The sequence below is a fragment of the Lepidothrix coronata genome, unplaced genomic scaffold, assembly GCF_001604755.1.
Source record: "Lepidothrix coronata isolate B3197 unplaced genomic scaffold, Lepidothrix_coronata-1.0 Scaffold7, whole genome shotgun sequence".
NCBI lineage: Eukaryota > Metazoa > Chordata > Aves > Passeriformes > Pipridae > Lepidothrix > Lepidothrix coronata.
Genome location: NW_016690187.1, coordinates 4,096,095 through 4,117,314, shown reverse-complemented (window position 1 = coordinate 4,117,314; position 21,220 = coordinate 4,096,095). Strand labels below are relative to the sequence as shown.

At 34.6% G+C, this 21,220-nt stretch overlaps 1 protein-coding gene across 7 annotated transcripts in view; it reads left to right on the top strand.

Annotated features, from left to right (window-relative positions):
- Positions 1 to 21,220, top strand: part of ADAM23 (ADAM metallopeptidase domain 23) — a 72,508-nt gene that overhangs the window by 23,050 nt on the left and 28,238 nt on the right. For all 7 annotated transcript variants that reach the window (XM_017834395.1, XM_017834402.1, XM_017834386.1 and 4 more), the window contains exons 5-15: positions 1,990 to 2,072; positions 2,797 to 2,860; positions 5,143 to 5,215; positions 5,733 to 5,806; positions 6,682 to 6,747; positions 9,947 to 10,018; positions 12,457 to 12,623; positions 14,593 to 14,677; positions 15,469 to 15,559; positions 17,176 to 17,224; positions 18,729 to 18,828. In XM_017834395.1, the coding sequence (XP_017689884.1) occupies positions 1,990 to 2,072; positions 2,797 to 2,860; positions 5,143 to 5,215; positions 5,733 to 5,806; positions 6,682 to 6,747; positions 9,947 to 10,018; positions 12,457 to 12,623; positions 14,593 to 14,677; positions 15,469 to 15,559; positions 17,176 to 17,224; positions 18,729 to 18,828 (924 nt within the window). The remainder of the gene's footprint in view (positions 1 to 1,989; positions 2,073 to 2,796; positions 2,861 to 5,142; positions 5,216 to 5,732; positions 5,807 to 6,681; positions 6,748 to 9,946; positions 10,019 to 12,456; positions 12,624 to 14,592; positions 14,678 to 15,468; positions 15,560 to 17,175; positions 17,225 to 18,728; positions 18,829 to 21,220) is intronic.

Here is a 21,220-nt window from a genome sequence, read left to right as displayed (position 1 = left end):
TTGTAAGGATATGTCAGTAATACAAGAGGAATTGTACAAAGAAGAAAAGCTGTGTTTTGGGCTGAGGGGTAGGCATTCGTAGGTGGTAGTAGTGAAGATGATCCAGTTACTGCCAGAACAATTACATCTTGTAAAATGTAGGAGGTGGAGCGTTTGAAGCCACCATCAGATTAATCTTCATTAATTATTCACATGTCCTTAGCACAAAGTGCAAGGAGAAGGGATAATGGTAATGTAAGACATTCAAACAAACAAAAAAAACTGGCAGTGACTTTTCTTTGCAAGAATTGTACAGTTGTGAAACAGAAAACGAAAGACTTAACTGAAACCTTAACCTCTGGAGTTATTACAAAATCAGCATATTGCTTGATATCCAATTAATTAAGTTTGTCAAACAAGCTACCAAATTGAATTCAGTGCCATAGGCTATTAATCCAAGGGCAGATTAAAGTTATACAAGATAGTTCAGCCCTAAGGGAACCGCATCAGTCTTTTTGTTTGTTTTAGTAACAAAATGAGGGCTGGTATGATCCAAGGAAGGTTAAAAACTACATTTTTCGGGAATTACTTTTTCGTATTTGGTATGAATATTGTGAACTTATTATGTGTGAAATATATCTCTATTTAGAGTGGAGGCAAGCAAACATTCCAGTTGCATTTATGCATTCATGCATTCAGAAAGTTCAGGACTGTTGTTTGTCCAAGTATTAGATATCTAGTTTATTATTTTGCCCTTGTTATGGAGAATCTCAAATAAAATAATACATTGCAGAATTAAACAATTACATTGCAATGTAATTATTGAAATTGTTCTCTTCCACTGTAAAGGAAAAATAATTTCATGTAACATACAAAGGAAGTTGTTTCATTAAGACTCAGTGCTCTGCAGAATAGGCAAAAATGCTAAATGATGCAAGAAAACAATTCCCATTGGCACTTAGACAAGCTCATGCAATTGTCAGCTGCAGCACTAGTATTGAGCACTGCGGTTGCTGAATCATGAATCTGAATGGAAAATTATATTAGAACTTCAGACTCAGCAAATGGGCTACCTTTGCATGCTGCAGTAACTTGATCCAAACTTCCTAAGGGATGTTTTCTGAGTTGTGTTATTTAGAAGCAGTAATAGAGCTCCTGAGATCACATTATTAATCCATAAAAGGCTTTGTTATGGGTTCAAAAAATATACATGCAATTTGTGTAGGAGGTCAAATAAGGACTGTATCCTGGTCTTTTGCAGTATCTTGTAATACTTTTTAGGCCTAAGTAGGTACAAGATTGTTTTTTTCCCCAATGTGGATTTAAAGAAGTGAGATCTTAATGAAAAGTGCTGTATTTTATAGAAAGGGGTAGTTTATTACAAGAATGACTGCAGAACAGACAACAATTTCTTTACTCAGATGATCATCTTGAAAAAAAAATCTTCTGTGAGAGAGATGATCACATTTTAGCTGTTAAAAAGCATGGTTTATGCATTCTCACTATGGAAAGGTAAACACATAGTGATTACTTTCTGTATTGTACTTTGATTTAGTTATGCACACTAGCCTGTTAGGAATTTTATTCAGAATCTGAATAACTGATTAAATAAGATGTGAAGTGGAAGTAATGCTGTGCATAGATAGACAAACAGCATTTATATTTTTGGTACCTTCTTGAGTTATAATAATTGCATAAGGAATGGGTTCAATATGCTTGTTGGAGTTCAGATGACATGACACTAGAATTAAGAATATTTTTACGATGAATGGTAGGTTTTTCTAACAATGTGTGAAAGAACCACACTTAAATGGTTTTTAATAAAAGTTTTTGAGAATACTTTTAATCTTTAATTTAGCTGGGTTTATTGTGATAGATAGTAAAGATATTACTTAAATCAACTAAATGGGTATTGTTAGTGTTAGATCTTTTTTTGCCTTGGTTTTAAGTAACAGACATTAAATCAGGGTAATTTTTTGTGTGTGACTGTTTGTTTTTAAACACTATTAGGGGGGAGAGCATTGTTACTACCATGGAAATATCAGAGGTATCAAGGATTCCAAAGTTGCTCTTTCGACTTGTAATGGACTTCAGTAAGTGCATGTTCTCATTTTTCAAACAAAGCTATAACTACTTATGACTCTTGAATATTATCACTTAATATGTGAGGGACTGAAACTCTACAGGCCTAAACATTTTGATATTTTGGAATGCCAGTACCAGCTAAGCCAAACTGCTAGCATTTTTTTTCTAATATCGTTGGAGTTAACATTTTGATGCTGTCTCATAAAACCTTTGAATATGGTAAGTGCAAATAAATATTTCCCCATATAACTTATTATGGTGAAGGATAAACAAGAATTGTACTTTAGAAGTTTGCATGGTCAGTATTCACATATGATTCTGTCAGCCAACAGAAAAACTGATCTTTTTGTTAAATTATACAAAGAAAAAAATGTGAGAAATTAGTCCTTACTAGAACTAGTTACTGTTAAGTGCAACTCAGCTGTTGATTATATTCTGCATGGCAATGTGTATCTTAGTACTTCCTCTTTCCAAAGTCAAATCTTTACTCTTTTTGGTACTTTATCATTGCATTGCCATTACATTTAGTGTTGGTTCATTAAAATGTGTGTCATATTTAAAAAAAAAATATACTTAGCTTTAACTACATGTGGTGGTAATGAACATATATGGAATTTATTTTAATATTGGTCAGGTTTTCAGCCCTAAGTTTGCTTTTGTCTCATCAAAATTCGTATCCTGGAGTAATTGCCATGTAATCCTAAATATCACTTCTTTTTCTCCATGTTCTAGTGGCATGTTTGAAGATAGTACTTATTTGTACTTGATAGAACCAATGGAACTGACCCACAGTGAAGTAAGTTTATTTTTATCTAATTTGTTTGGTTTGGGAGAGTGCTCAAGGAATAGCAAATGAAAGTATTAGAACAAATCAATAGATGAGTGTCTCATGTGTTCATATGAAAACCAAAACTATTTTAAAACACTTGATTGGAATTTATTTAAGGCAGGAAATTTGTAAGTGTGATTTACCTATGATTTTTCTCTTCTTTAATTTTTTGTTTCTTACTTGTTGATTATTTAGATGCTGGGAATAGACTAATAAGACTGTTTCTTTAGCACATGGTTATGGACTGTCTAAAAGCATTTATCAATTTGCTCTAGTACTTGAACTAAAGTATTTATAAATTCGTAGAAGAGATCTCTGGAACTCATTTATACATTCCTCTCTAGATAGTTGCATCAGGTTGCTCTTGACCTACCATGTTTCCACAAGGAGCTTAATTAAGTAGATAATTCTATCTGGGTATCTTACACTTTGTATGTGTTATCTCAGTGGTCACTGTATAGCTTAAATGATTCTGATATAGCATATTCAAATACATGACTATGCTGGATCAGCATGTAGGACTGCGTTTATGCAAATATCTTGCTATTATTATTTTTGTATTTCATATTAAATATTATAATACAGCTGTTCTTAAAAATTTAGCTGTTAGAGCTGACACAGTTTCATAGACAGTAGTAAAACTAGGTAGATTTCTACCTCTTGAATGATTCAAATATTTGAGTTATTTTCAGTGAAATGATTCTGCAACATTAAGACAGAGAATTCTTAAGGTTTTTATCCTTCTTGGTCTGTAGAATGTATTCCAGATGCTGTACCACAGCTCTTAAGCTGGTCTCGCTCTATTACATACCAGTATATGACAAATAATTAACTCTGCAGAACCAGTTTTAGTGCTTGTAATGCTGAACTTACAGTCCAAATAAAGATCTGCAAAAATCACTGGCTTATACTGGCAAATAAACTGGACCAACATTTGGAGGAATCAGTATCAATTGGATGTTCAATTATTGGACTATAAATGAAACTTTGGAGACACAGGAAAATATTACATCCTAAAAAACTTCTCTGTCTCCCCAGGAGCAACATTCCATTCCATGTGTCTATGTTTGCTGTAGCACATGTTCATAAAGGTTTTAAGTGTGAAAACTGGCAACACAGACACAGTAAATTCATGGAGAATGTATTTATACAGCAGTATCCATATAGTAGGAAGAAGAGAATTTGACTAAACTGTTTTCTTGCTTGGGTGAACAAACGAAACCAGGATCTCTCTCTCAGTGTGGTATTTCAGTAAAACTTTTTAAGTGTAGGAGAAGTTCTGGTTATGAAAGTGAGATACCAATTGCCAACTCTGTCGAGGATTCATGTTGAATTCTAGATGATAAGAAGACAGATGAGATGCATATTTTTCTCAAAACTACTGAAAATAAAATAATACAGCTACAGAGAGCTTTCAGAGGCTCATTTTTTGATTGCACTATGCAAGATATGTATCTTGGACACAGCCTTCAGTGTGTAGTGTATTCAGCTTGATTAATCTTAACTATAGTAGATACTATATAAAACTCCCTCTCTTCCCCCCAAAATTCAGCAAAAATATGCAGCATTGTCCTTCAATGAGTTATGTATTTCTTAGGAAAGTTACAGAACAGTTGCATCCTGCCCTTTGAAAAGAATTGCTTGTTTTGACAGGCTCTGCAAAGGAGGTGTTATGGAAGAAAAGAGTTGTTTTCTAGAGTAGATACTCAAATGTAATAATTTGGAGTATGTCAGACTTCTAAAGAAAATATGCATTAAAAGCTGTAACCTTTTTAAGTGTTGTACACAACAATAAAACAGGGTGAAATAGTCCTTTTAAGGATAGCATATTGATTGGTTTCTTGCATTTTGCTGCAATTAGATAGGATTTTTTCGTAAATAGTAATAACTTGCTTTTCATCTGTGGCAGGAAGATTTCAACCAGATATAGACTTTCTAATTTGATTTATTGGAATAAATGATCTGTGTTCTCTAACAGTAAGGCTTTTAAGGGTTTTTTTTCAGGTAATCTCAAAGACATTTGTGATACTTCAGTTTTGTAGGCCAGTAAATGTGCTGAAGCAGAGGGGCTCCATGATTTGCTCAGGATTGCAAATAGATTGCTTCAAATTAGTACCATCCCAAATTGATACTGTGATTGCTTGGATTTTATTGAAAAAACAATAAAAATGATAAATGCTGGAAGAAGTGCCACATCTTTCACTTGACATTATTAATTAGAAGAAAATTTCACATATTTTTCTTATCAGGAAAGTAAAAGTAGGCCACATATCATCCAAAGAACTTACGGAACACAAGCCTCCAAGCAGTTGCAGGACCTTGGTATGTTTTTGCTTATGTTATGAGTTTTTCAATATGGGAAATAATTGTATATATAACTTGAAAAATTTGAAAATTAGGCTAACAGGGTACATAAAATTGCTGATTATTTAGAAAAGCTTGAAAAATAGATCCTAACCTGACTTTTCCCACAATTATTACAATGGAATTTAGATTTTTCAGTAAGCAGCTGAAAGATTTTCATCCATCAAGACCTGTATTTAGCTTTCTTCTGCAAATCACTAAATTTATTCAGTGATATTAATGCTTTTGAGGACAGAAGATGGAAGAAAACATATATATATTCTAAGCCCAGGGTATGATCTCTTTATCTCTCCTTGCATGCTTTAACTATCAGATTTCTAAATTACTTGAGTTTTGATATGAGATATATATTTAAAAAAATGAACCTTTCAATAGCAAAGATGGTTCTCATTTTGATGATGTACTTTAGGTTTGCTCAGTGTACTTAAGTAGTTTAAAATAATGCCATGAAATTCTTAAATTTTAATTTGTACAGAGACTGACTCTAGTTCTGAATGGCCCTTTCTGTCTGAACTTCAGTGGCTGAGGAGAAAGAGAAGAAAGAGAGCAGTGAGTAAAAGTGTGACCCTGAGTTAAGACCATTTATAAAACCAAACCCACTAATTTCTGTGGTTTTTAATGTCAAGAGAACATAAACTTTAGGAAACTAATATTTTTAGTACCTTAACATTGTCACATAATAAAATTATCAAGTGAGAAAATAAAATCGTTCTTTAAAATTAGAATATTTGGAAAATAGTTGGTAAACTTTCTAAAGTGACAACAATACATCAATTCAGGGGAAATTTAGTAGTGAGAATGAGTTTAGAATTTTAAATTTTGGGTCTGCTTGAGGGTAAAGAATAATTTTGAATGAACTTTTGCCTACTTTGTGGATATCTGACTTTGTTGTCATTTGGCTCCTTAAGTAGCACGGTTAAATCAAAAGTCCAAACGAGGACACCCAGAACTGGATTATTCAGAGAACATAAGTGGGCAGTCCTCATGAACTTCACATGCATATGCGTCAGTTAGGGGAATAATTGAGTTAAGGAACATTAATCTGTATTTCTTCACTGAGTTGCACAATCCACACCACATTTTTGAGGGTGCATCTGTTTTTAGTAACTTCCTTCCTCATTAAATCCGTGATGAATAGTACATAATGAAAAGAGGATGGAAGAAGTGGTGGTGTCTGCACTGAGCCAAAAAGAGTAGACTTTGAATGTTCTTGATGATGTGACTCAGATTCTCAGCCAGTGTCTATCATAACTCACAAAGTTACTGTTTCTTCACCCTAGCTGAATGTTTGACCCAGTTTTTTACGGGTTTACACCCTCCCCACATATATATGTAATATGTATATATAATATAAATCAACTGCAGTTATTTATGAAAATCATTACATCTTCATGATTTCTCAATCAGTTTCTTTAATCTGTCAGATATCTCGTGGTGTCTTCGAAGAAATGAAATATCTGGAGCTCATGATAGTCAATGACCATAAAATGGTAAGTATATCAATTCAAGGATAATCTTCCTTTTGGTGATAGTTTGTAGGTTGATGCACAGCATTGTGCTGCATAAGCTACTTTTGGGTCCAATATTTTGTTTATCAGCAGCTATTAACAGCTGTACTGTAAGGCAGAGTATAGACCATAATACCTAATGAAGCTTAATGTTGCCTAAGATTTTCTACAGCAAAATAAATCTGAAACACCTTGGTATCATATGGATAATTTAGTATGCCCATAACCAGTGAAGTAAAGCAACAAAACATTTGTGTCCAGAACCAACACACTAAATGTTCTAAAATTACATCTTTAAAGTTATATAGAAAGAGGTCAGAATTTGTTATTTTGAGTTTAGTTTTACTAACTTAAATTTTAATGCAGCAAAACATATAGACAAAACTCTCATGGTTGTTCTTCCTGGGTATTCTGCGTTTATGAACAGGATTCATAATGAAGTGCAGGATAAGTTGTTTGTTTGATTGAGAAAGTGGTTGTCATTAAAAAAATCCCAGGAGCAGGGGGAGGAAAGCCCACTTTTTTCCCATTTTTTCTTGAAAGATGACTGGAAAATGTCAAGCAGAGTGACATTTGTGTGAGCAAGACTTTTTTTTAAAAAAAACCAAATTCTGTTGATAAAACAGTTTTTGTTTATTTTATTTGCAAGTAAAGAGATTGCTGTGTCTCTCACTCTACTGCATGTTTTCCCAATGCTTTATGTTGTTTTGGGCTCTTTTGCCAACACTGAAGAATAATTTTTAAGAGTAAGAAGCAGCTAATATCAGAACAGGATGCAGTAATTTGTACGTGTTCTAGTGCTGAATAGAAAGATAATATACCCTTCCATCATCTGTCTAATAAATCATAGAAGTGGTCTGGGCAAACATAACCTATGTTTGGAGGTTAACAGTGTGGAGGGAATTTGAGTGGGTGGAAAGCGTAGGACAGAATTTCTTGAGTTGTTCTCATTTGTAAAGCTACCTGGTAGAAAACTACTGTAAGAGTGTTCAGGTGTTAGTTGTTCAGCAGCAGGGCACAATAAATGAAGTTATGGCTGTTGTGTTGTCTTGTTTGGTGTCTGTGGTTGATGTTCCTTACCAAGAGAAAATCTTTCTAGTCTGTTTCCTCTGGCCTCTTGTATTACAGACATACTTAAAGGACAACTGCTCTGTTCACTACAGTGGTTACAGACACTAACTGTTGTCTCCTCTCACTCTTTATTTGTTAGAATTTTTGACCACGAGAGTTGTCAGTGACTCAGAAGCAGATAATAAATCTTTTCAAGGAATAAAATGGATGTACTTAGAAAGCGTTCACAATTAAGCGTCACAGCTTGCCAGTCCAGGAGCTCACTAAATGTACTTTCAAGGTTTTCTACTTACCAGGAGAGGGCAGGTTTCCCCTGCAGCAAACATCTGTGTTGGAAGAAGTATCTTAAACCTCTTTGACCATTGTGTTAAGTGGTTAATACTATGTATTTTCACACTTTACTTTCCTGTAGCAATAAAGACACAACTAAATATGTTTAATTAGGTTGTTGCACTTTTTACTGGCTTAGATTAATTTGTGGTTTAGGAGCTGTGTTTAAACATATTATGTGGTCTATTGCTATTGATTTTAGCATTTTAGTACTTTCACAAAAACCAAGAACATTTTCCAAAGCATATTGTTTTACCTTTCCACTCCTGGAAAGGTTTGGGATTGGCTCAAAACATAAAGCCAAAGCTGCCCTTTCCCACTGTCCCGTTGTCATGGTTCCCTAGGGAGCAGAGACTTGTGATATGTACATTCCTCTCAGTGTACATCCTAAGCATCTACTAGCACTGTACCTGAAAATGCTTTGTTTTGAGAATAGTTATAGGGGAATGGGTCTCTGCAAACCTCTGTTGTAGGATCTTTGGGTGTTAAAACCTGCCATGGTTGTGCTGAAGCATTGTGGAACCTAACAGTGAATATCTGCATTTGTAAAAAAAATTATCTTCCTGCAGTCAAATGAGTGTCCCCATTAAGTTTTATGAACTTTTTTTTTTATTTCTATGGCATTTCATCCTTATAAAACTAGGTTGATTGTGCAAAAATAAGTTGAATTTAACAGAATGGCAAATTTATCATCTAATAATATAGTGTGTTTGTGTGGGTGACTCCTCTTCTTTCAATTTCAGAAACAGATTATTTAATTTTAAAAACATAGTTACTTTCACCTTTACACAAAGAATAATTTTGGAAAATGGGGGATTTGTCTGTTTTGTAGTTCTTCACTGGATGCTTTCAACCAGTAGTTAAAATTAGTAAAAGTTTTTTTGTGAAGACTTTTTGCCCTCTTTGTTCTAAGCAATTTTATGTGCCTTTTCTGTGAAATTTTAAAGACTTACTTTTCTGTCTGCAAATCATATTGTGTAATGTAGTTTTGGTTTATAATTTTACAGTTTCTTGAAAGCGATGGATTCATGTTCAGATACCATAGCTGCATCTCTAAAAAATTTGACTAAGAACAGAAGGGACTTGTGGGGCAGGATAAGAAAAGACATGAAACCATTGTAATGACATGCACAGAAATTAGGAGGCAGAACTTCTAATACACCTCATCTAAGTCTATAAAAATAGAAAAAAAATTAAAGTTAAAATTTAAGATATTCGGCTCAACTCTTTTCACATTTACATATTTACTTTTACTGTGCCCTCCCTCTTCCATTTTGTCTTTTGGTACAACTAATACTACTTGTCATAAGAGTCTTGTGCTATTGTGCAGAAAGCATGGCTTTGCAAAGAGCTGTGCAGAGGACAAGTGGTAAATGCTTCATCTTCCTGTCTTATAGTCATGGAATGTGTCTAGTACAGTCTGATAGGTAACTTAACAAGTTAAGCACACTTTTAATGGGCACAGTATCCTCTCAATCTTGAGCTCATGTTTATGTTTATCTGTAATTTTATCTCAAACATTTGAACTCTATTTATAAATAGGATATTTCTTGAGGCTAAGTGTTCCTTTTACAGATGTGAAAGGCTGTCTAGCATACATGGCTGCCTTTATTTTCCAGGGATTCTTGAATGTGAGATGTAGGCTATGATTTGAAAAGCTTTTTGAGGTTTTCCTTTACTCTTTTTTAAAATATTAATTTTCCTTTCATGCTGTAAAAATAAAGAATTAGTAATAAATATTTAACTTCTTACTGTGTTCTACTTTCTTTTCTCCTTTTAGTTCAAAAGGCACCGTTCTTCAAATGCATACACAAACAATTTTGCAAAGTCTGTGGTAAATCTTGTAGATGCTGTAAGTATCCATGTTTCCTCTGAACACTGATTCACTGACTTTTAGTTTAGTAAAAAAGTTAACATTTTCAAATATCAGGATAAAAAAAAAAAGCAGCTATGAAAATTACATTTTAAAGTGCATTTCCAGCTCCTCTGTGGAAGAATAGCCTGGGGTGAATGTATAAGAAACCACCAGATTTTCCATGGCCTTTTTCTCAAGCTTGCAGCTGCCAGAGTTTGCCCTTAGCAGAGGTGATTTCAAACTTAAAGGAGATTTCTGTCACCAGTTAAGAATGATATTTAATCAAGTTTAGATTTGTGAAACAAATCTAACCACAAGTGTTTGAAACTGGGAGTATAGTCCACAAAGAATACACATATCTACTGGGAGAAAAAGAGTGCCAGTAAAAAATTCTCCTTGATAAATCTGTATTTGTAGCTTAACAAACAAAATCCCACTGTAGTACATTATAAATGGGTGAAAGTGACACAGGTACCATACTTGTATCTGTGACTAAATTTAGAACAATGTTGCATACAGCACATAAACTAAAAGTAATATTTGTGGTAAAATTTGCTTTTCTCCCCACTTTTTGATACACATATAGTGACCACACATTTCAGAGCTCTGTTTATGCTGAAAACAGGATTGATTCTCTAGTAATTATGAATACAAAGGCTACCAAATGCTGACTCTGAGTCCCTTTTCCATGTGACATGATTGCTGCCAATGGAACCGTGTGATGTGATTCAGTGCAAAACATTGTCAACAATTTGTTTGGCTCAGAGGAAGCAATAGGGTCTTTGTTCTTAGTATCTTACATATAAAGTATACTGTATGTATGTTGAAAATTCAGGTGAATATATTTATAATACATGAAATATGGGAAGTGTTTTGGAATATTTTTCTGTAATGGTCTGAAAATGCCAGTAGTCTAAAAAAAAGTTACTAGAGCAGGTAAAAATGTAAATAATTGAAATAATATTTCTTCAATTTATATTGTATATTCCCAAGGAAAAGGTGGCATTTTTATTTTTTCTCATCTGGTCATTACTTCTTTGTATTTCTTCTGCATTTTAACAAAAGTTATTTCATCTGTCTTTCCTTTCTCTGACTATTCCATCTGCTTTTCCATTTTTATTTGCTCTATGTGTGTGTATGCAGAAACATTCAACTTCACTCCAGTGTAGAATTCAGTCCCCTTATAGAGATCTTCCAAAATGGCATCTTAATGGCCTTTTCTTTAAATAAAGCATGAAAAAGAGGAGAAATTTCTGCCTTGTTATTCCCCTGTGTCCATAGGGAGTGGGCTGTATTTCTTACTGATTTATTATTGGGAAAAGGATCCTGGCTTTCAGAGGCTTTCAGGTTCTCTGCTCCCTCTTCCATTCTTTCCTTCCTGTTTACTTCAGGAAATAGTTTTCCTCTCAGCAAGCAGAAGTAAAGTCTTTATTGATCGACCCATATGTAATTTCAGGGGGGTTAATTTTATGGATTTTTCTCATTTTGTATACCATTTTCTGTGTATGTTGTCAACTGCCTTCGTCAGATTGAAGCATTTTTTTTCCTTCAAGGGTCTTGGACAAAATTGAGCTTAACTGGTTGCTCTCTCCTGCTCTTACATTTATTGTCTTTTTTTTCCCGAGATGAATATTATACATTTACTTTTTAATAAGGATAATGCTGTCCTGATAAAAAAGACTAGCTTTCTAGTCAGGGTGGATGAGGAATGCATCTTTTGTAGATCTGAAAGTTTTGCATAACCTTAGTAAAATTTGACAGTTTTTTTACCTGAGCCTAAAGAGACTAGCAGTGTTATGTCAGAATCAAGTATTATGCACAAAGTTAAAAAGCTTATTTTAAAACTGTTTTGTTATTTTTAGGGCCTGATTGTTGTTTCCTTGTCTATTACTACAGTTAGATTAAAATTAATAGAAAAATTAATATTTTTACTTAATCCTCACATTGCTTGAGTGGTATTAAGCGATCATACTATATAAATGGAAATCAAGCATTATGTGAATTGAATTTTGGATGTACTGAGAAATTATTTAATCTCCACTTAAGGATTTTCTTTGGCTATTCTTTGTCTTTGAGATCTTCCTTTTTTTTCTTTGAGATCACCCAGTGTACCTTTACATTTCTTCTTTGCTGATTTTTGTACGGGTTTTCTGCAAAACTCAGTGGCAAAATTATTTGACATGAGAATTTTAAAGAAAATGGAGGGGCTAAAAAAAAAAGAAAGAGCACCAAGGGATGTTCTTGTCCTCTAAAATATAATATTTAAGTTGATCAGAATATCAACTTCTAGGAAATCCAAGGCATTTCCAGCTAACTGTTTCCCCATGTTTTCCTCCTGCTTTATCCCTCTTGTCCTTCCGCTTTACTCTTACTGGCTAACTGTGCATGTTTGACCCAGTGTTCTACTCCTGTGCCTGTCCTGTCTCTGCCCTCAGATATACAAGGAACAGCTGAACACCAGGGTGGTTCTTGTTGCTGTGGAAACTTGGACAGACAGAGATCGCATTAATATTCACCCGGACCCTCTGCAGATGCTCCACGATTTCTCCAAATACCGACAGCACTACATCAAACAGCACGCTGATGCTGTGCACCTGCTCTCGTATGTACCATTGTGTGATGGCTTAGAATATCAGTTTTATATACTTTCCTCTCTGCTTGTCTCTTCTTTCATACTTTTTTGCTCAGTATATTCACTATATGAATCAACATCTGCCTTACTTAGGAAACTTAATCCATATGTAACGTTAGCCTGCTTTTAATAGGTGTGGTATATGCCATGGTCATGTTGATGTACATCTATAATGAAATTTGAATGTCTTTAAAACCTGGAGACAGTGTCACATATTTGAAGTGTCTTCTGATGAGCCCTTAAGGACACCTAGCTTTGCTAATCAGGTGTGTAATGTACTGCTTTCCCAATAAAGATCAGGAGAGGGCAGAGCTGACAGCATTATGTGTTGCCACAAGAGCATTCCAGTTAGTATTTATTCACACATGTAGCTACATAGATGATTTGTTAGTGGAAGATCTCCTCCTTTAGAACTGGAATGAATTGTTCTCTGAGACACAGTGCATTTTGAGGGCAAATTCCACTTGCATCATTAGGCACAATTTCAACCTTGAACAAGTATTTTTTTTGCTTCACGGCATTGTAAGCAAAGAGCAGGAAATGTGTGTTCCCCTGAGCAGCATAAAGATCTTAAGCCACCTCCCAGCAGCATGACATACTATGAGGATGAAGTGACAAATGTCCTCCACGGGATTCTCCTATAATTCATCTTCTGCAGAGGAGGATAAAATTAAGGGTTGAAGAATTTCCTCCAGATTTCCCTAATACAGGCATCACAACACAGTGCTAATTGCATTCTTGTTAACGTAGGCAGAGTGCTGCTGACATGCACTCTTAATGATTTTCATGCACGTATCATGTTTCTTGCTGAGGAATTTGCCAGCGAGAGCAAACAGGCTTTTCTCAGTGGTGCATGGTGAAAGGTACCAAATACAACCTGAAATACAGGAAATTCCATTTAAACATAGGGAAAACGCCATTTCACTGTGAGGGTGGTCAGATGCTGGAACAGGCTGCTCTAGAGAGGCTGTGGACTGTCTATGCTCGGAGATATTCCAAAGCCAGGGGAACACGGTCCTGAGCAGCGTGTTCCAGCTGAGCCTCCATGGAGCAGGGGGGCTGAGCTAGACCGTTTCCAGAAGAGCCTGTCAGCCTCAGCCCTTACTGAGATTCTGACTACTGTAAAGGCTCCTGGATGTAAGTGTTTATTTAGGCTGCAGTCTGAAAGTTCTGATGGCTGTCAGAATGTTCTGAAAAGTAAATATATACCTGTATGGAGTATCCTGTCATTTAAAAAACCAATAATTTTAGAAGATTATGGTCATTTGTAGATCATGCAAGGTCACTGTAGGTCATTTGTAGGCGGTGTAGATTTATTATTACGACTATGAAGTTCAAATAGGTATCATTCATAGTAATTTAGAGGCATTTTATAAAATAATTTAGGTCTTCCAGATTACTTAACTAATTATTATATCTAAATTATTTGGGGCTTATTAACAATAATTGAAAGTAGGCAGGGTTAAAGAACAGTATTAAGTTACTTTCCCTTTAGGCATACTTCTCAGTGTTTTCATTTGGAGTTGAAACTAGAACTTGAATTGGTTTGGATTAAGATCATAATTAAAAAAATTCTCAACACTGATACATTTCAGAACAGCATTCCTTCCTGACAGATTATAAATTGGAGCATATTGTTAACTTTTAAAAGAAATGTGATCATTTTATTTTCTTAGGAGTCTGGTACTCTAGCTTTCTGTGCTTGGTTTGTTTGTGGGTTAAGACCGATTCTGACTCTACAAAATAAAAATAGTATTTTTCTCAAAGCTTTCTCTTTCAGTGTTGGTATTCTGTTTGTAAGCTTTCAGTTGCTTTTGATGCTACAAGAAGATGTATTACATGCAATCTATCATAGTATGTGTGAGAGTATGATCTTTAAATAAGCTCTTGGTGCCAATGTCAATTTGTTATATTTTCTTCATTTCTATCTTTTTGTAAGGAATGTGACATTTCATTACAAAAGGAGCAGCTTAAGTTACTTTGGAGGGGTTTGCTCTGTGGCCAGAGGAGTTGGAGTAAATGAGGTAATTTTTTTTTTCATTACTAAGGTGAAATAAAATAGAATCTGCACATTGTAACTTCTGAGTTTATGTATTTCAGTATTCAGGGCTTTAAAGATAATTTATATATTAAAAAGTTAGGATTCTCACAGCCAGCCTTCTTGATCATCATTAAACTACTACTCAGTGTACTTTTCTTTTTAAAAAGCATTTTTCCTCTCTGCATTATTGTCTTAATAAGAATTTAAATTGGCTTTTAATATATTTGACAGAAATTTAGACCCAAAAATCTCCAGAGTGTTTGAAACTCAGCACTTAATATTTTTTGGGTCCTCTCACTGTAAGAGGGTTGGTCTTCTGAGGTGCCAGTGATATGTAATTCTTCCTGAATTTTTTTAACATTGAAACTAGAAAAAAACTGTCCTGGTGTATTGAGTTTTTAATTATTATTATTATTATTTTATCTCAGTGTAATGTTAAATTGATAATTAAAGTCTCCTGTTTTAAGATGGGTTAATCATACTATACAAAAGTGCATTTTATATATATGTATCAAATAGACTTCTTTCTTTAGGTTAACCAGCAGGGAGAGATTCCCTGAGGTTAAGGGAGGAAATTTTTTTCTGTTATGTTAAACTCAACTTTACTGAGTTTATTTTCCTTGTATGGACACAGAATTGTGATTGACAGTACTGAATTACTGAAGTAGTAGGTACGTGGTAAGCCAGAATGAGTCACTGTAGTGTTGTTACAATAATTAATTTTTTCTTTTTTTCTTTTTTTTTTTTTTTTAATTTGCTCCCCTTGAAATGCAGTATGGCCTCCCTTTGCCCATGGCACAGGAACTAGCACAAAGTCTTGCTCAGAACCTTGGAATACAATGGGACCCAGCTACAAGGAAACCGAGTATGTATATGGACACGGAGTCTTCTTTTGTCTTCTTAGCTAAGCATATAAACTCTTCCTTTGTAATGTTTGAAAGAAATGCCAAAATTGCTGTAACTGTAGAACAAGAATTACTGCTTTTGGAAATATATGCACTAGGATTTGAGTTTAACCAAAATAAGAGACACAGTTTTAGCACTTACTTGGCAATGACCTCAGTGATGTCCTGTGTCAGGTGGTTAGATTCATAACCAACATTCAAAGGTATATTGGTAAAAACGCCATTAATTTAATTTAGAACTCCTTTTCTATCATAATGAAATCTGTAAATCTTATTACACAATCACTGACTTCTTAAAATGCAAAAATACCTGACTTATAATTGAAGAAATGATAAGGAGCTGTAACCTAGTCCAGTGTGACGTTTGCTCAACTTGTTATTTTGCTGCTTCACAGCCTGATTAGATTTATGTGGCCTTAACACATGTAGTGTCAGTAGAAAATCTGCTGCAAAGCCCTTTTTGAGGCTAAAGAAAATTGTTGGGTTTTTTTACTTGCATTTTGTGAGCAGTTTGGCTACCTTTTCTCTTTGTTTCCTCTTCAAAAATATGAGTTATAAAGTTGACTTCATTGTGGAATCACTTCGAAAATCTGTGGATTAGAAAACAATGTTTAGGGAATGTTGTTTTGTAAAGCATTGGTTTTGAATTGTGTAAACTGACAAATTGCTAAGACATTTTCTATATCGTTTTTGATAACAGGTAAAACAGAGCTCATTTAATTCGGAAATCAGAACATGTTTTTAACTGTAAGATAAAGGTTTTTGATATGATAGTTTAGTTTCCTTATTTGGATGTCCTTTATAGAGAAGGATTAGTAAAAGACCTGGATAGAGCAGAAATAACCATAAAAATTATCTGTATATTTCCCATGGACAAGCAGTGTGGTTTTCCAGTAGCAATTACAATACAGAACGTTTCTTTTTGAAAATATTACTTCTTTGGTAGATAATTTTATGAGTAGTTTGTAACTTCTGTTTTACCAACCATAAGGTGTTGATCCTTTACTTTTATGTTATGAATTTGGTCACTGTTGACTTACATGCTATAGCTGTAAGTAAACTGTAAATCCATTTTCATTCAACTACTTTTTCCAATGAATGTTTGATTGGCTGTTTCACGTATTACTATTAATAATTCTCTTATTAAGAAGAACTGGCCTGTCCAGGAACAATTCTCTTTCAGGGTATTCTGCATAGTTTTTAGGGAGGAGGAAATGCGAATATTTTAAATCTTCAATACTAAGTGTACTGCACACAGCCTTGTGCTGCCTGTTTTGAGAGCATGTAGGGAAGAACATTGCCAGCTATTTTTAGCTTTCTGTACTGCCTGAAACTTCGTGCTGAGACTAAGAGGATGCACATATGGTAATTTGAAAGTATCACATTTATTAAGTATATTAGTATGTCTTGAAGTGGGCTGGTTTCCTTCTTGGGGCTAAAGTTTGTACAGCCAAGCAACCATCTGATCTTTGTATAATTAGTCAAGGTCCATTTTTATAGTAAGTACTTTATATTTATTGTAAGCATGTTTATAACTTCTTTCCTTTTCTGTTGTATTTTGGTCTTGTCTGAGAAGAGTGTGACTGCACTGACTCCTGGGGTGGTTGCATCATGGAGGAAACAGGGTATGTCATAAATGTCAGTAATTGAGGACTCTGGAATGAGTTCATAGTTTACATTATGACAGAAATATTTATATATTGGGTTTTATCCATGTGTTTTAATGCTAATAAGTGAAAAACTAGAAGCAGTTGGAACTCAACCTTAGCTAAATGGTCAGTGAACTCTGAGGGGGAAGCACATCTCTATGGGAGGAATTTCATTGCCCTCTACCCTCACACACTGCCAAAGATTCTTTTCTCTATACTCTAATTGATTAGAAAAGGGTAACTTTTGAAACATAGGATTTTGAGTCTTATAAATCACTTCCTGGCAGAATCGTTCTCACTATGGAAGCTTGACTGAAAAAATCAGGGAGAAAACTATCTACAAATAAGATAGAAGGAGCTTAGTTTCTTCATATGGTATTTGGAAATTGGTCCTTCAGGAGAATAACTGGGTGGCTTCCCTGTAGACTTGCAACTGTCAACCACTGCATGAACGCAACAGAAAATCATTCCATAAGTTTACTTCTGGTATCCTAAGTAAGGCATTGATCAGAATAGATACCGGCTTCCTTCCCATGGTGAATCTAAGTATCAGCCTTGAGCTGATACTTCAGTAGCACTAGAGAAGATATTCTACCATAGAGAAGGTAACAGTATACAAAAATGCCAGGAGCAAATAGTCACCCAGGAGCTGAAAAAGGACTGACTAATGAAATGAGCGAATAATTAGCTGCAGTTTCAAACCTTTTCACTTAACCACATCACTGGGGCTTCAGAAGGCGTTTTTTATATATAGAACAATTCAGTAGGGATATGGCAGCTTGGTAGCAGTGAGCAGCTAGGAAAGGGATAAAGAACCTCCTTATGGCATGGCTACCCTCATCTTTAACAGTGTGAATAGATCTTATTCCTAGGTCTCAAAACATGACTAATACAAATATCAGACTGTTTCTGTGTGAGAAATTACTAATAAAGTACGTTTTCATTAGTCTGGGAAAAAGATGGAAGTGAGGAAATGTGAGAGAAGTCTGTAACGTCATGAACAAGTGATTACTATTTCTTCCAGTTAAGAACTAGGGAGACGTGAAATGAGATTAGCAAATATGACATTAAAAAATGGAATGAAATTATTCTTCTACCAGTCTGTAAATAATCTGTGAAACTTCTTGCTATAGCATCTTATAGATGCTAAAAACAAACACAAGGGGACACTGGATTGTGCATGCAATCGACAAGATGCATAGCAGCTATCATGAGAGTGTGGTTTCACCTTATTGAGAAGATTAGAAGACTACAGTTTTATATACTTTACACCCATAAAGTAGATATATAAAAATGCAAAGTGTTTTAAAACTTTTTCTTTTGTTCTGATTTTATTGTTTGAGAATAAGACTGAGCTGTCATACTGTTGCACACAGTGGTTGTAAGAAACTGGGATTTACAGTATTAAATGTAAATTACCCCCTTCCAGTAGCTGGTGGTGTTTGAAGTCATTTACTCAGCTAATTCTTTGCCATTTTAGGGTATACCATTCCAGGAAATTCTCCAAATGCAGCATTGCAGAATACAAAGAATTTTTACTTCGTGGGGGAGGTGCCTGTCTTTTTAACAGGCCAACAAAGGTAAGAAATTGGTTGGTAGTCAGCACGTCTGCCAAACATTGCAGTGAAAATGTAATAATTTCACTAATATACGTCTGTTCTAAAGTTTATTCAGACGTCTATGTGGGTAATTTCTCTAGGTTGTTTGTAATTAGCTGCCTGTTCATTCCTTTAGCATTTAAAAATAATGTTGAGAGGAACACAACTTGTTTTCCATCAATTCTTCATGGTGAAATAATGACAAATATTGCAGTTGATTTTTCACAGCTAGCTAAATCCCCATCAGCATAAATGCACTACTTATTAAGCTGGAAGCAGTGCAAAATAAATCCAGAAGTGAGGTCATAGTATATGCTTCACATACACTCAATTCTTGGACTTTTTGCCTGAGGTTGTTAAAAAGATTGAAAATTACCACATTAGGAAATAAAAATCAATCCATAGCTCATTTCATGTAGATAGTAGTAGCTCATGGTTGTTTTCAAAGTTAACTTACCTTCATTTCATTTCAGCTGTACATCTAGCAAACCCTGTAATTCATAACTGTTTCCTTGTACCATCCAATGCTTTTTTTCACCTAAAAACTTAGCAAGGTCATAGTTTTTTTCTAAGGCAATGTTAGCATGACATCCTTCTAAAGCGGAGTAGTATAAAAATATTCCATGTGACTCTTTTTGCCAAGTAAGAGCAATCCAAAGCATTAATATTCTATTTAATCATGGTGTCAAACTTGCTGTCCTTGTAGAATTTAGTATCTCATGAGGCTATTAGGCTGTTCTGTTTACTGTCCTGTATCCCTTGGTAGACCATCACCTTGCATGATTAACTAAAATCAGTTTGACTTGTTTGAGTGTTTTTAATCTTTTCCAGGGTAGCAATCTTTGCTTATAGAATAAGAATGTAAGAATTTTTACAGGAAGGAGTAGTAAGTAGGGAAATATTAAAACACAGCTTCATTTTTTAATGGTAGTTATCTAGCAAAGTAATGTGAAGAAGTTGTCAACTCTATACAGAATAAAAACCTGATTTACTTTGGGGAGTATGCTCCCAGGGTAATGGTCTTTATACATTACCTGTGTCAGTGTTTTACAGCTTTGAAGTGCTTTGGGGAAAAAAATAATCATACAATGTTTAGAATCCTGTTATTTGGAGGTTAGGAGTTAAGGCTCAAAATAGTGTGTTTAATTCTTAGGTAAACAAAACATAGTTCTTGTTAAGCAGTCACTTCTTTAAATTACAACCTAAGTTATGTTCTGACATGTATATGAACATTAGATGGTTCCTGATTAATGCCACAGGAAATTTGTGTGTGCATGCTTGTGTTCTGTAATTTTCTTGTTTGACAGAGAACTGAATTTCAGTTTTGGAGTAAGAGCTCTTGCTGTTTCCTCTGAAGTGTAGTAGAAACAGTGGCTTATGGAGGGGGAAAGAATGAGAGATTTCAGTGGTTTTTTAATCATGACAACATTGCTACTGAAGAAGAGTACATATGGGTATTGCTTCAGTATAGTTTTGCTTTTGGTACACAAAATTGTAGGTGCTATTGATTATGTATGTGGTTTATGCAACAAAAGTATAATGTTGTATTTGTTTTTTATTAAGCATTATGATTCCCCTCTGCCCCCCCACCCCCCAAGTCCTCCAAAGAAGAATTCCATCCAAGTTTATGTATCACTTGTATTATATGTTATGTTTCATATCTGCATGATCCTCAACAGCTTCCTTCCACTAGAAAGAAAATTTACTTGCATCTTTCACTCTTATCTAGCTGTAGATTTATCTGTTCTCATTTTAACTTAACTTTTAACTTCTCATTTCAACCATGTTCTAGTGAATGTGTTTCTGCTACTAATATCCCAGTTTAATTGGAGATTCTGTATATTCTTACTTTTACTATTGCTTTAAAGCAGAATTATGATTGATAACAGACAAGCTTTTTTCAAAATTATGTCTTTGACAAGACTGAAAAATACCTTTAATCAGAATTATGATATGTGAAATCAGTATAGAACCTATATCATCCTGAACTGTAGAATTTATCTGTATTGTATATGTCTGGTCCTAGGATTAACTGTTTAGTATCTGTATGTGGTTGCATATAACTTACTAATAAGGCACATAGAACTTCTTTTTGGCGGTGTTTTTTAATGGTTGTTATTTTCATGCACAAACATGGTGCACAGGAATAGACAGTAGCTAATTGCATGAGCAAGGATGGGTACCTGAGTAGATCCCAGACATGATATTGCAGACTAATTTCTTGAGGGAATTGTCAGAGAACTGGAAGTATATAGAACAGGAATGAAGTTCAGATATTGTCCCCTTGTGTGTCATTGTAGTGTCTCTCTGTTTATCTTCATTTCCTGAGATCAGTATTGTCCTAAAGAGAACTAGCACCCATGTGATTTAGCTG